General features: G+C 43.5%; 1 protein-coding gene and 1 long non-coding RNA gene across 3 annotated transcripts; both read left to right on the forward strand.

Annotated features, from left to right (window-relative positions):
- The first annotated feature begins 2,858 nt into the window (after window positions 1–2,858).
- Window positions 2,859–11,673, forward strand: eva1bb (eva-1 homolog Bb (C. elegans)). 2 transcript variants are annotated; one of them, XM_036145687.1, is made up of 4 exons: window positions 2,859–2,984; window positions 3,086–3,451; window positions 5,210–5,325; window positions 10,745–11,673. In XM_036145687.1, exons 3-4 carry the CDS (start codon window positions 5,259–5,261, stop codon window positions 11,155–11,157), a joined length of 480 nt encoding a protein of 159 aa, XP_036001580.1. In that variant the 5' UTR covers window positions 2,859–2,984; window positions 3,086–3,451; window positions 5,210–5,258; the 3' UTR covers window positions 11,158–11,673. The 2 variants fall into 2 exon arrangements, with proteins under 2 accessions (XP_036001580.1, XP_036001581.1); XM_036145688.1 differs by lacking the exons at window positions 2,859–2,984; window positions 3,086–3,451 and having other exon boundaries at window positions 5,014–5,325.
- A 1,494-nt stretch (window positions 11,674–13,167) lies between these two features.
- Window positions 13,168–14,749, forward strand: LOC110367581. The gene is made up of 2 exons (XR_004932361.1): window positions 13,168–13,417; window positions 13,448–14,749. It is a non-coding gene; the product is annotated as an uncharacterized LOC110367581 (long non-coding RNA).
- The last annotated feature ends 46 nt before the right edge of the window (window positions 14,750–14,795 follow it).

Consider the following 14,795-nt stretch of genomic DNA (forward strand, 5'->3'; position numbering starts at 1 on the left):
CGTTTCTGTCTGAATATGCGCTAAAACTGCCTCTTTAAAATGAACTGCACGGTGCAGTCTGTGCCTGTCTGAATCGCAATGAAAACTATTACAGATCTGTGTAATGGGGAGATGACCCCCCCAAGTCAGCGGTGTGGGCGTGTCCTGCGCGTCAGAGCTTGTCACCGGTTCTATCGCGGCCCCATGAGCAGCAGCGCTGCGCGATCCATAGAGACCAAGTCACTCAATTTAATCTCGTAAATACAATTTTCGGCCTGAATTAAATGTTTCCTCTGCTGACGTAAACGAGGTAAAGTCAGGAGAGAGAAAGATTTTCTGATTCTGGCTCGTTTTCTTCTCCCTGATCCGTTGTGATTCTCTGCTCTCTTCCTCTCCTCCTTAATCACTTACTTCCACCTTAGATGTCTCACCTGTTCCCCTGATTTCAACCTATTGAGCATATTTGCGAGAATTATTGAAGCAGAGACCACAAGCCATATGCACATATACAGCACAATGTGGATTTTTCATCTTAAAATGAAGCGTAGAAGAAGATTTCTTCTAAATAAATAAATTTTCATGTTAATGTATCGTTCCATTATGACACCCAAGCACCAGACGAGGTTTTGCTGCTAACACTTTATTTTAGGACGAACAGGACGGACAGCTTTCACTCTGCCGGTCCCTGAACCACGACCACTGAGCTATATTATACACTAGAGTGCTAATAGCCGCTGTTAGAACGAGTTGCTTTGAAGCCAGCAGCCGCCATATTGGTACTCCCTATTTCCCCCCAGTAACTAGGGAATATGTGCGCTACAGCATCGAATAACGAGGATTTTCTCATGTTCAGGGTGGGCTTAAGACTTTTAAAATGTCAAATGCCATATAGTTTTATGTTATGTTCTAAAACTATCAAGTACTGAGAAAGTCATGTGCTGAAATATTTTGCATTTTATTAATTTAAATATATATATACAACATTTATAAATATATAAATAACAATATACAAAAACATATATTTACATATATATATATTTACATATATATATATATATATATATATATATATATATATATATATATATATATATATATATATATATATATATATATATATATATATATATATATATATATATATATATATAATATGAATAGCATGTAAAATATTTCAGCAGCTAATTTCCTAGTAGCTGATAGTGTTAGTACATCCACTGACTGTAGAATTACCTGTGAAACGTTTTCACTCAGCCAGAAAACTGCTTGTTGTTGCAACCAAATCCTGTGGGATTCTGTGAGAGTAGGGAGTAGCAAGATGGCGGCCAGTGACTTCAGTTTTTCTGCTAAATCAGCACTCCAGTGTATTATATAGCTCAGTGGTATGACCCCAAAGCGACTCAGATTTAAAGGAACAGTAAGTGTGCAACAGCATTTAGCAATAAAGTCTAATAAGGATCATTACAATAAAAAAAAATGTATTGATTAAATTTACATTTTTTTTTTATCTTTACAAAAGAAATGCTAATTTACACATCTTTATTGTGTGTGTGTGTGTGTGTGGGGGGGGGGGGGGGGGGGGGGGCATGGTCAGACGCCATTACAGCTCGCTCCCCCTGAGGGTGAGCCGGGTCAGAGATGACGGATTAAAAACAGGAAACATCAGCGGCGCTGTGTTCAGCCCAGATGGTCCGAGTTCATGTTTTCTGCAACTATCTGCTTGTTCTCCTCATGCGGGGGTTCTGTTCACTTCATCCAGGAGAACTTTCTATGTTAGATGGTGATAGCTAAAGGATCTGCCTCCCATTCTACTTTTAGAGACTCTAGGAACCACCAGCAGACCTGCAGTCTGAGAGCGAAGTGCTCTGTTAGGAACATACGGGGTAATCAGAGCTCTGATATATGATGGAGCTTGATTATTAAGGGCTTTATACGTTAGAAGGAGAATTTTAAATTCTATTCTTGATTTAACAGGAAGCCAATGAAGGGAAGCTAAAACAGGAGAAATATGATCCCTCTGGTTGATTTTCATCAGAACTCTCCTGGTTCTCCGTCTTCCTGCCACGTTCTGAAACGTGCCGTTTAGGTCGACTGGTTTCTCCTTCGTCGTTGTTCTGTGAGGAACATGAGGCAGACATGAAGGTTTCAGGAGGAACCTCCTCTGACCTGAGAACAATGAGAACAGAGTGGAACCTACAGGAACCAGTAAAGCTCCAGCTTCCTGAGGCGTCTCTTGGTTCCTGGTCCAGCTGGACGGTTCTTTCAGGATTTAAAGCCTGGAGCTCTCGGCAAGGCAAATTATTTCTATAGCACAATTCAGTACAGAGACAATACAAAGTGCTTTAAATGATTAAAATATAGGAAAATAAAACAGAATAAAAGCAAGTAGGGATAAAGTGTAGAAACAAAATAGAACATTAAAAACAGTTGGACTAAAAAAGTTGAACTAATGATGTTTAGTTTAACTAGAACAGTTAAAGATAATCCTGAATAAATGTGTTTTATCTTGATTTAAAGGAACTCTTTCTGGAGTTTCCAGTTTTCTGGAGTTTGTTCCGGATCAGTAGATCGTAGGAACTAAACGCTGTTTCTCAGTAAACATGAGAACTTGTAGCTGGAGATGCTGAGCGGCGCTGCTTGTTGACAGCCGACCCGTCTGGGCGTGGTTCTGTTTGCCGCTGCACACTGGGTCCTGTTAACGTGGGAATGTGAGGAATCTGGACGGTTCTGGCCCAGCGGGTCAGTGTGGTCCACGTGGGCCGGGCCACAGCGGAACCTTTGTCTCCATAATGAGACACCAGCAGCGCCACGCGGGCCCAGAATAGCTGCCAGAACCACACAAACAATTCCTCTGCAGTGATGCACAGCCGGAGCTGCTGCTGGACACAACAACACATCCTGTGGTTCTGCAGAACCGGAGAACGTGTCCAGCAGAACCGCTCAGAACCTGCAGTCTGGCTGATCTGAGCTGGTACCTTAAAGTAGACTCAGTCCACCTGATGCAGGTAAGCTCCTCCCCCAACCCCCCCCCCCCCCCATGCTCCCAGATGCAAACAGCTGAGTGTTAAACCAGCAGCCGCCCAGTTATTTCCTGTCCCGCCCTTAGTCTGAGCAGACAGCAGTCGGATCAGACCAGAACCAGGGAGCAGTCGGATCAGACCAGAACCAGAGAGCAGAGTCGGATCAGACCAGAACCAGGGAGCAGAGTCGGATCAGACCAGAACCAGAGAGCAGTCGGATCAGACCAGAACCAGAGAGCAGAGTCGGATCAGACCAGAACCTCCTATCTCACCACAGCAGCCTCCAGTCTGGAGCTTTTATTTTAAAGTCTCCGGGTTCTACGAGTTCTGGTTCGGTCCGGTCTCTCTGTGGACATCATAGGATCCCAGATGAGGACAACATGAAGACTGGGCCATCCTCTTGGACCTGACGGATCAGAACCACCCTGTCGTTTTAGTTCACTGAGATCAAGGTGAGTGAGAACCGGGTTTGGGCTGAAGAGAGTCTTCCTCCTCATCTGGTGGTCCTAAAACCAACTGGACATTTGACTGGTTCTGGTGCTGGACTGGTTCTGGTGCTGGACTGGTTCTGGTGCTGGGCTGGTTCTGGTGCTTAGCTGGTTCTGGTGCTGGACTGGTTCTGGTGCTGGACTGGTTCTGGTGCTGGGCTGGTTCTGGGCTGGTTCTGGTTCTAAGCTGGTTCTGGTGCTTAGCTGGTTCTAGTGCTGGACTGGTTCTGGTGCTGGGCTGGTTCTGGTGCTAAGCTGGTTCTGATAGGAGGAGGTGGAAAGTCTGGTGGAAGGAGGATCTCAGATGTTCTGACAGGCCTCCTGCTGCTCTGCAGAACCTGCAACATTAAAGAAGCGACGTGTGAACAGAACCGGTCCATTAGTGGCCCGTCCCGGGGCTTCAGTACACGGTGGCACACCTCTCATCCAAAAGCTTCTTTGGTTCTTCAGAACCGAGTAGAAGTCCAGTTGGGTTCTGGTTCTGAAGCGGTGGGTGGGTGCAGCACAGTGCATGAATTTGTGCTGGTTCTGGTTCTGCTGGAGCTTTCCACTGTCACCAGCTCAGCTAGCGTAAACAGAACCTCCCTGGACTCAACGGATCCAATATTTCTGTATAAGAACCCGATCGTAGAAATGAACAGAACCCAGATGAGTTTTATGCTGCAGCCGGTATTGTTTCTCTGCTCCGACCCAAAACCCGGAGAGAGTTCCACTCAGAACCCGCAGAGAATAGCCCCGCTTCTATCGGTACCGAGACTGGGTTCCAGCCGACCCGGTTTCTGTTTCTGAGTCCTGAGGGAAACGGGCCTCGTCTTTTCCTGTTCTCCATCCGGCCGTCTGTCCCGCTGACTTCCTGCCGGCCGGTCCGATAACAGAACCGGCTCATTTAAAGGCTGACTGGACCTGGGCTCACAACGTGTGGCTCAGCACCGCAGCGCTGGACGGTACCGGACGTTGTTACCACTGAGGTCCGTTAATAACCAGCAGAACCATTTGGGCCGGCCTGTGCGGTTCTAGCCGGTTCTCCTGGTGGTATTAAGTGAATCTGTTCAAACCTCCAGAGTCCAGACGGTGTCAGCGTTCTCCAGGCCCGATATACGACCTGCGAGCGGTTCTGTGCTTCGGCCCGGTTCCTGCACATGTAAATATGGATCAGGTCTGACCCGACGGGCCCCCAGAACCTTCTGATAAATGCTCCAGACCCGCAGGCGTGTCTCAGCCAGCAGCTTTCAGGAACTAATGGACTAAAACAACACATTCTGAGCTGGACTGGGATCAAATCACCCCCTCTTATGTTGTTCTGGTACGGTCCGGTCCGGTCTGGTCTGGTCCGGTCCGGTCAACTCGTCTAAGAGCCTCTGGTTCCCATTATGAACCCCCCCCCCCCCCCCCCCCCCACAGCAGCCAGAGCTTTCTCGGCCTAAAACAAATAAATGAGCTTTTTAAAGAGCGCCTGGGGGACGATAAGGATCAGGGCGGGGGGGGGCGGGGGGGAACGGGTCTTCCGGGGGGGGGGGGGCGGGGGTCAGAAAGAAAACATTCAGCTCCCACGCACTCTGCTGCTGAACCAGTGTGGGAAGTTTTCAGGGCCCTGACCGTGGGACCGCCAGAACCCGGAGGCTCAGACCCGTCCAGCCAATCGGACGCCACGGCTGCTGCCTGACGGGTCGGACGGTACCGCTGAGCTGAAATGGACCTTCACCCTCTCTGTGCTCCTTGCAGGTTCTCCTCCTCAGCCTGACGGTGGATCTCTGAGCGGTTCTGGATCAGGATGGATCCAGTGAAGACAGACATGGAGCTGCTCAGCAACAGCATGGCCGCCTACGCCCACATCAAAGGTCCGTATCGCCGCTTCCCACCATGACCATCGGTTCTGGTTCTGTTCTAGAGTCTCTCTGGAAAATGACTTTCAATAGGGACGTTCTAAAACGCTTAACGTGAAAAAGCTTAACGTGGCTTAAGGTAGGAAAACAACGAGGAATCATCACCAAATTTCACATGGCCATATCTTGTCATGAAGACTTAAGCCTGTCAAAAAAAATAAACCAAAATCCAACGATTATAGAAGATATCTCACATTAACGTTTTCTTCTTCATTGGCGCCTATGGTGAGAAAAAGGCTTAACGTGGTTTAATGTACCTAATCAACCATCAATGATCACCAAATTTCTCTTTAATATTGCTCCTAATAAGCACATAAAACTGTCAAAATGTCAAACCCAAAGTCCAATTATTATGGACGTTATCTAACATTAAGCGTTTCTGCCTCATTGAGGCAAAGGAAAAAGCTTAACGCAATTCAATGCACCTAAACAACGCTCAGTGATCACTAAATTTCTCTCATATATTGTTAAGCACATGAGACTATCAAAAATCAAAACCAAAGTACAATTATTATGGACGTTATATGACATTAAGTATATAGAGGCTGGCTATATGAAAAAACTTAATGTGGTTTAATGTACCTAAACAACGTTCGGTGATCACCAAATTTCTCTCTCATATTGCTCTTCATAAGCACATAAAACTATAAAAATATCAAACACAATATGAAGGAGAAATTTGGTGATCATTGATCGTTGATTAGGTACATTAAACCACGTTAAGCCTTTTTCTCGCCATAGGCACCAATGAAGAAGAAAACGTTAATGTGAGATATCTTCTATAATCGTTGGATTTCGGTTTATTCTTTTTGACAGGCTTAAGTCTTCATGACAAGATATGGCCATGCGAAATTTGGTGATGATTCCTCGTTGTTTTCCTACCTTAAGCCACGTTAAGCTTTTTCACGTTAAGCGTTTTAGAATGTCCCCTTTCAATAAGATGAAATATCGCTGTTAGTTTTGGACGATAAGATAAATAATCTGAGTAGAGGCAGCAGGGAGGGGTCAGTGAAGAAGAACACCTGAGAACGTTTCATCAACCAGAACAGATGACCCAGAAAATATGATCCAGAACAGATGAGCCAGAACCGATGACCCAGAACAGATGATCCAGAACAGATGATCCAGAACAGATGAGCCAGAACCGATGACCCAGAACAGATGATCCAGAACAGATGACCCAGAACAAAGGATCCAGAACAGATGATCCAGAACAGATGATCCAGAACAGATGACCCAGAACAGAGGATCCAGAACAGGTGATCCAGAACAGATGACCCAGAACAGATGATCCAGAACAGATGACCCAGAACAGAGGATCCAGAACAGGCGATCCAGAACAGATGACCCAGAACAGATGACCCAGAACAGAGGATCCAGAACAGGCGATCCAGAACAGATGACCCAGAACAAATGATCCAGAACAGATGACCCAGAACAAATGATCCAGAACAGATGATCCAGAACAGATGACCCAGAACAGATGATCCAGAACAGATGATCCAGATTTATTGATTCTAGGATCATCAGGTTAAATATGAGTGAGAGAAAATAAAACTAAATGTAAGAGGAACAGATGGAGAACCAGCTGATTATTTTACTATGTCTCTGACTCCATCCTCCATGATTCTGACTCCATCCTCCATGATTCTGACTCCATCCTCCATGTTTCTGACTCCATCCTCCGTGTCTCTGACTCCATCCTCCATGTCTCTGACTCCATCCTCCGTGTCTCTGACTCCATCCTCCATGTCTCTGACTCCATCCTCCATGATTCTGACTCCATCCTCCATGTTTCTGACTCCACCCTCCATGTTTCTGACTCCATCCTCCATGTCTCTGACTCCATCCTCCGTGTCTCTGACTCCATCCTCCGTGTCTCTGACTCCATCCTCCATGTCTCTGACTCCATCCTCCATGTTTCTGACTCCATCCTCCATGTCTCTGACTCCATCCTCCATGTTTCTGACTCCATCCTCCATGTTTCTGACTCCATCCTCCATGTCTCTGACTCCATCCTCCATGTCTCTGACTCCATCCTCTATGATTCTGACTCCATCCTCCATGTCTCTGACTCCATCCTCCGTGTCTCTGACTCCATCCTCCATGATTCTGACTCCATCCTCCGTGTTTCTGACTCCATCATTCATGTTTCCGTCACTAATGACTTCAGAGTTAAAGTCTGGAATCAGCTCAGTAGCTGAAGCTTCTTTCCTCCCTGATGGAGTTCTGCTGACCCAGCTAGGAGGTAGGAGATAGGAGATAGGAGGTGTTCAATTCAATTCAATTCAATTTTATTTATATAGCGCCAAATCATGAAACATGTCATCTCAAGGCACTTTACAAAGTCAAGTTCAATCAGATTATACAGATTGGGTCAGATTATACAGATTGGTCAAAAATGTCCTATATAAGGAAACCAGTTGATTGCATCATAGTCCCGACAAGCAGCAGTCACTCCTGGGGAACCGTAGAGCCACAGGAAGAGTCATCTGCATTGTACATGGCTTTGCTGCAATCCCTCATACTGAGCAAGCATGAAGCGACAGTGGGAAGAAAAACCACCCATTAACGGGAAAAAAAAACCTCCGGCAGAACCGGGCTCAGTATGAACGGTCATCTGCCTCGACCGACTGGGGTTACAGAAGACAGAACAGAGACACAACAAGAGAAACAAAAAAGCACAGAAGCACACATTGATCTAGTAATCTGTTCTACATTAGATGGTAGTAGCGGGTGAGCCGTCTTCTCTGGATGATGTCACAGTTAACAGAACGCCAGACCAGGTGTACCTACTATGAAGAGAAAAGAGAGAGAACAGAAAGTTAAAGCAGAAATGACAACACATAATGCATAATTGAAGAACAGTAGAACTCAATATAGTGAGAAAATTAGATCCTGATATACTCCAGTAACCTAAGCCTATAGCAGTAAAACTATAAAGGTAGCTGAGAGTAACATGAGTCACTAGTTATAATTTTTGTCAAAAAGAAAAGTTTTAAGCCTAGTCTTAAAAGTAGACAGGGTGTCTGCCTCACGGACCAAAACTGGGAGTTGGTTCCACAGGAGAGGAGCCTGATAGCTAAAGGATCTGCCTCCCATTCTACTTTTAGAGACTCTAGGAACCACCAGCAGACCTGCAGTCTGAGAGCGAAGTGCTCTGTTAGGAACATACGGGGTAATCAGAGCTCTGATATATGATGGAGCTTGATTATTAAGGGCTTTATACGTTAGAAGAAGAATTTTAAATTCTATTCTTGATTTAACAGGAAGCCAATGAAGGGAAGCTAAAATTGGAGAAATATGATCCCTCTGGTTGATTTTCATCAGAACTCTTGCTGCAGCATTTTGGATCAGCTGAAGGCTTTGAACTGCATTTTGTGGACTTCCTGATAGTAAAGAATTACAATAGTCCAGCCTTGAAGTAACAAATGCATGGACCAGTTTTTCAGCATCACTCCTGGACAGAATGTTTCTAATTTTGGCGATATTCCGGAGGTGAAAAAAGGAAACTCTGGAAACCTGTTTAATATGGGATTTAAATGACATGTCTTGGTCAAAAATAACACCAAGATTTTTAACTTTATTACCAGAGGCCAAGTTAATGCCATCCAGATTAAGGGATTGATTAAGAACTTTATTTTTTGAGGACTCTGGCCCAAAGATTAAAACTTCGGTCTTGTCAGAATTTAGATGCAGGAAATTTAAAGTCATCCAGCTTTTGATGTCATCAAGACATGACTGCAGTCGAAGTAATTGATTGGATTCATCAGGATTTATGGATAAATATAGCTGAGTATCATCAGCATAACAGTGGAAATTAATCCCATGCTGTCTGATAATTTTGCCTATCGGAAGCATATATATAGTAAATAGAATTGGTCCAAGGACTGAACCCTGTGGTACTCCACAGGTGACCCTAGAGTTTGAGGAAGATTTATTATTAACATGAACAAACTGGAATCTGTCTGACAGATAAGATTTAAACCAGCCTAATGCTTTTCCCTTAATCCCTACAGTATGTTCAAGTCTTTGTAGGAGAATATTGTGATCAACTGTATCAAATGCAGCACTGAGATCTAACAGGACAAGTATAGACACAAGTCTATTATCTGAGGCCATGAGAATATCATTAGTGACCTTCACCAGAGCTGCTTCAGTGCTATGATGAGCTCTGAAGCCTGACTGAAACTCCTCAAGTAGGTCATTACTTTGTAAATGTTCACAAAGTTGATTAGCAACTACTTTCTCAAGAATTTTAGATAAGAAAAGAAGATTAGATATAGGTCTGTAATTTACTAACTCATCTTGATCAAGAGAAGGTTTCTTAAGTAAAGGTTTAATAACAGCTACTTTCAAAACCTGTGGTACATATCCATTTACTAAGGATAGATTAATCATGTCTAAAATAGTGCCACTGATCAAAGGGAATATCTCCTTAAACAACTTGGTTGGGATTGGGTCTAACATACAGGTAGAAGGTTTAGATGAAGCTAAAATTTTAGATAGCTCAGAAAGCTCTACTGCTTCTAAACAGTTCAAACACTGCGCAGATTCTAAAGATTCCTCCAATGCTGCCTCACTTACTGAGGACGAGGTAATCATGTTTGGGAGGATGCCAATTATTTTATTTTTAATGGCATCAATTTTATTTATGAAGAATCCCATAAAATCATTACTACTGAGAGCTAAGGGAATGGATGGATCAACAGAGCTGTGGCTCTGGGTAAGTTTGGCAACTGTACTAAAGAGAAATCTAGGATTATTTTTATTCTCTTCAATTAATGATGAAAAATATGCTGCTCTAACTCTGCGGAGGGTCTTGTTATACAACAATAGTCTGTCCCTCCAGATTAAGTAGGATTCCTCTTGGTGTGTAGAGCGCCATTTTCTCTCCAATTTCCTACCATTGTGCTTCAAGGAACGCAGCTCTGAATTAAACCAAGGAGCCAGCTTCCTGTGAATAATCACCTTCTTTTTCAAGGGAGCTACATTGTCTAATGCAGAACGCAATGAGGAAGTCACATTGTTAGCAAAGGTATCGATTTGTGAATGGGAAGAAACAGCAATGCTGTTATTAAGGGTATTCAGATGGAGCCTAATTTTCTCTGAAACAGAAACATCTGATCTTCACTTCCTGAACATGATGACATCAGCATGAAACTCCTGCATACAGCGAGCACATTGGCTGCACTGGTACAGGACTGACCAATCAGAGCAGACTGGGCAATCTTAAAGAGACAGCAGCAGTTTTAATCCAGAGGACAGAAAATATTGTTCTACCCATAAATGATCTGAATATTTGCTGCTCAACACCTGAAGCTGTCCCGCCTGCAGGGAACTGATTATTTATTCTTGTCTTGTGTTTTTTCAGCCAATCCAGAGAGTTTTGCTCTTTACTTCATGATGGGCGTCTCATTCGGGCTCTTCCTGGCGCTCTGCCTCCTGGTGGCCGGCATCGCCTGCAGAACCCGTCGCTACAGCAGACCTCCGCCGTCCCCCGAGAGGAGGCAGCTGAAAGAGTCCAGCGAGGAGGAGGAAGAGAGCATGTCGGAGGAAGACGGGGAGGAGTCTGAAGACAAAATGACGGTGTTGGCCCTGAGCGAGCGCAGCAGCCAGGCTAACGGCACGCTGAGGAGCGTCAACGTGTTCGCGTCTGCGGAGGAGCTGGAGAAGGCCCGCCGTCTGGAAGAACGCGAGCGGATCCTCCGCGAAATCTGGAGGAACGGGCAACCGGACATCCTGGTTTCAGGGACGGGAACGATGGGGCGAGTCCATTACCACTGAAACCGTCTGCAGCGCAGGAGTTTCTGTGTGTCGCTGAGGCCGTGTTTACACGCTCAGGTTCACGTTTGCCCGTCTACACAACTACGGCGCCGTTTTCTCTGAAATCGGGTTCCTGGTGGAACGGTCCGGGTCTCTGCTGCCTGCAGACAACAAAACCTGCCAGTATAGGGAGATCCGGCGTGTGCGCAGTAGGACTAAGAACATACCGCCTACTAGTGGCATGGCAGGGAAATTACACTGTTTTCTACCCTGGCTGTGTGCACACTGGTTGTAATCAAACGTTTAGCAAAAAGCAGAGCACTTAAATTTCATTAAGTATACTTAAGTAAAAGTGAAAGCTTAGGTCTTAGTAGGCCTACTTAGTCAAGTATACTTAATTATGCTGTTAAGTCAATGAAATATAGTTTATAACACAGCCTCATTGTAAGTATGAAATAAATATAGTCGTGGTACACTTGAATAAACTACTTTTGTCATGTAGAGGTGTTAGCAGAACCGGAACCAGCCGTTTTTAATGTGTAAACCACTGAGCTATATTATACACTGGAGTGCTAATCACCGTCTGTTTGAACGAGTCGCTTTGAAGCCACCAGCCGCCATATTGGTACTCCCTATTTCCCCCCAGTAACTAGGGAATATGTGCGCTACAGCATCGAATAACGAGGATTTTCTCATGTTCAGGGGGGGCTTAAGACTTTTAAAATGTCAAATGCCATATACTTTTATGTTATGTTCTAAAAATATCAAGTACTGAGAAAGTCATGTGCTGAAATATTTTGCATTTTATTCATTATATATATATGTTTAACATTTATAAATATATAAATAACAATATACAAAAACATATATTTACATATGTGTATACATATATATACATATATACATATACACATACTTATATATACATATATATATATATTTAATATGAATAACATGTAAAATATCTCAGCACCTAGTTTCCTAGTAGTTGATAGTGTTAGTACATCCACTGACTGTAGAATTACCTGTGAAACGTTTTCACTCAGCCAGAAAACTGCTTGTTGTTGCAACCAAATCCTGTGGGATTCTGGGAGAGTAGGGAGTATAGACATAATATAAGAGTAGACGCGTCGTTGGGCGGGTTCTGCCTATGCTGCGATGCGTCAGAGCGTCCGCCATCTTAAATGTGGCAAATCTGCAGTTACTCAGTCACTTAAACAGTTTCAGAGGGACTTTAATCTCTGAATATACTTTGTATTCGTAGTATTTTTGTTTTTGTAATATTACAAGTTTATTTTTGTATCCCTTTAGCTTCATTCTCCTGAATTTATTATCCTAAAGAATAAAAATATTTAACATAATCTAACCTGGCCCCGTTACTCCAGGAGTGAAATAATTCTCCAAACTGTGACTATTCTGGAAATGTTCCCCCTTAATTCTCATAATATGATGTTTTTATCATAACATTATCACTTTTGTGTTTGTTTGTTTATTTTTACTTTATTGACCTAGGACTTTTTTCCCTCATATTATTAATTTTACCTCTTTAATACTCACCCAAAAAGTCTGTTCCTAAAGGTTCACATGTGACGCGGTTTTATGAATTAATGAAGACCATAATGTTTAGATTTAACAAATTGATCCTTATATTCATAACACATACACACACACACACACACATATATATATATATATATATATATATATATATATATATATATATATATATATATATATGTGTGTGTGTGTGTGTGTGTGTGTGTGTGTGTGTGTGTGTGTGTGTGTGTGTGTGTGTGTGTGTGTGTGTGTATTTATTGCAGCTCAGGAATGAGCCATCTTCTCTGATCCACGTTCAGAACTCAACTTTTTTCTGCCACATACAATATGGCGGTGACGTTGACGTGCGAACCTGCGCCCTATGACGCGTCTACGTATATATGTCTGTGGTAGGGAGTAGCAAGATGGCGGCCAGTGACTTCAGTTTTTCGGCAAAATCAGCACTCCAGTGTATTATACAGCTCAGTGGTGTAAACAGGTTCTGTTTCTGCTCTGAATGATTTTTATACGTTTAACTCCAGCAGGGGGCGCTCTGCTCTCCTTCTGTGGGTCTGTGTCCCTTCAGGCCCACGACTGAAGCCCGGTTCTGTCTCATCTAGATGGCCCAAAAACTTCTTCAGAACCAGCGAGAAATTTTTAGTTTTTAACCATATTTCCCAGAATTAAAACTTTTATATGAAGGTTTCTGATACAAAGTGAAACAAACTGGACCCGTCCAGAAAAGGTTCTGCTTGTGTTTCTGAGAACTTTAAAGGTTCTGCTTCCTTTGACCAGCTGACACCAAGCAGAGTCACTCTGCAGCAGATTATTCAGCGTTATTTAAATTATTGCAGTAATGTACTCAGTAACTGAGCTTTAATGTTAAGTATTTTTTATTTCACTTCATGCAGTTCTGTAGGATCCACCTTCATGTTCTGAAGAACATCTAAAGCGGGTTAGCTGGACTTTCTTTCAGAGAACAAACAGCCGAGTTTGCTTCTTTGCTGCAGATGTTCTGGAGGTTCTGTTCTGGAGGTTCTGTTTGAATACCCGTTAAAAACCTTTTAATGAAGTTCCTGACAGGTCACCTGACTCACCTGTTAACCTGCTGGAGAAAGTTTTCACCCCTTTAACAGAACCAGAACCGGGTTTGTTTCCTTAATGCTCTCATCTGTAAAGGATTGAATAAGTTCTGTGAGTTAACAATGAACTTTCTGTGTTCTGGTTCTGGTTCTAACCCAGCCCAGAGTGGGTTAACCTGTGCAGGATGCTTCCTACTCAGAACCCAGGAGATAGTTCAGGTTCCGACTGAACCCACAACGGGTTCCTTCAGTGTTTTCATGTCAACTTTTCCAATTTTAATTTAATGTTGGGTTCTGCAAAGATAGAACCCAACAGAGTTGGATCTCCAGACCCAGCAGGTTCCTGATGAAGGAACTCTGGAACCAAGTGTTTGCTTCATCAGATCTCCAAGAACCCAAACATCTGGTTCTGTTCATTTATGGTCCAAAATCTGGTTCTAAAGTCTTCCTGAGGTTCCTTCAGTGAAACTCTCCAGACCGACATGTTCACTGAGGTTCTACTGAGCCGGGTTCCATCATCAGAACCACGTAGTGAGCCGGGTTCCATCATCAGAACCACGTCTCTGAACAAACCTGAAGCCATGCTCCCTAAACTCAGACTTTTATGGATTTTAAAAACATGAACTGGTTCTTAAGGTGTTTTTGTTTTCTGGGACTTGGGTTGGTTCTCCAGAACTTGAGCTCCTCTGTTTCTTCAGGATCTGCTGGAGAAGGTCTTCCAGGACGGACTTCTGACACCTGAGCAGGTTACTGAGTGTCTGCTGGAAGATCTTCAGCAGGAACTGAAGCTGAAGCTCAGCAGCCCATCGGTTCTGGAGAGCTGCAGGAGCGTGCACGTGAGCGTGCACGTGAGAATACCAAAGACTCCAGAACATTTTCATCCTTTAAGAGGAAAACATTTGCCAGATTTCTTTTTCTGCCTTAAAGTTCCAGTGAAAATATGAATTTAACAGGTTTTATATTTTAAATTTAACTGAAAATAAAGATGTTTTTGACACGTTTTCTGAATTTGTTTGAGCAGAACTTTTATTTTAGTAACTT

The sequence above is a fragment of the Fundulus heteroclitus genome, chromosome 13 (genome assembly GCF_011125445.2).
Source record: "Fundulus heteroclitus isolate FHET01 chromosome 13, MU-UCD_Fhet_4.1, whole genome shotgun sequence".
NCBI lineage: Eukaryota > Metazoa > Chordata > Actinopteri > Cyprinodontiformes > Fundulidae > Fundulus > Fundulus heteroclitus.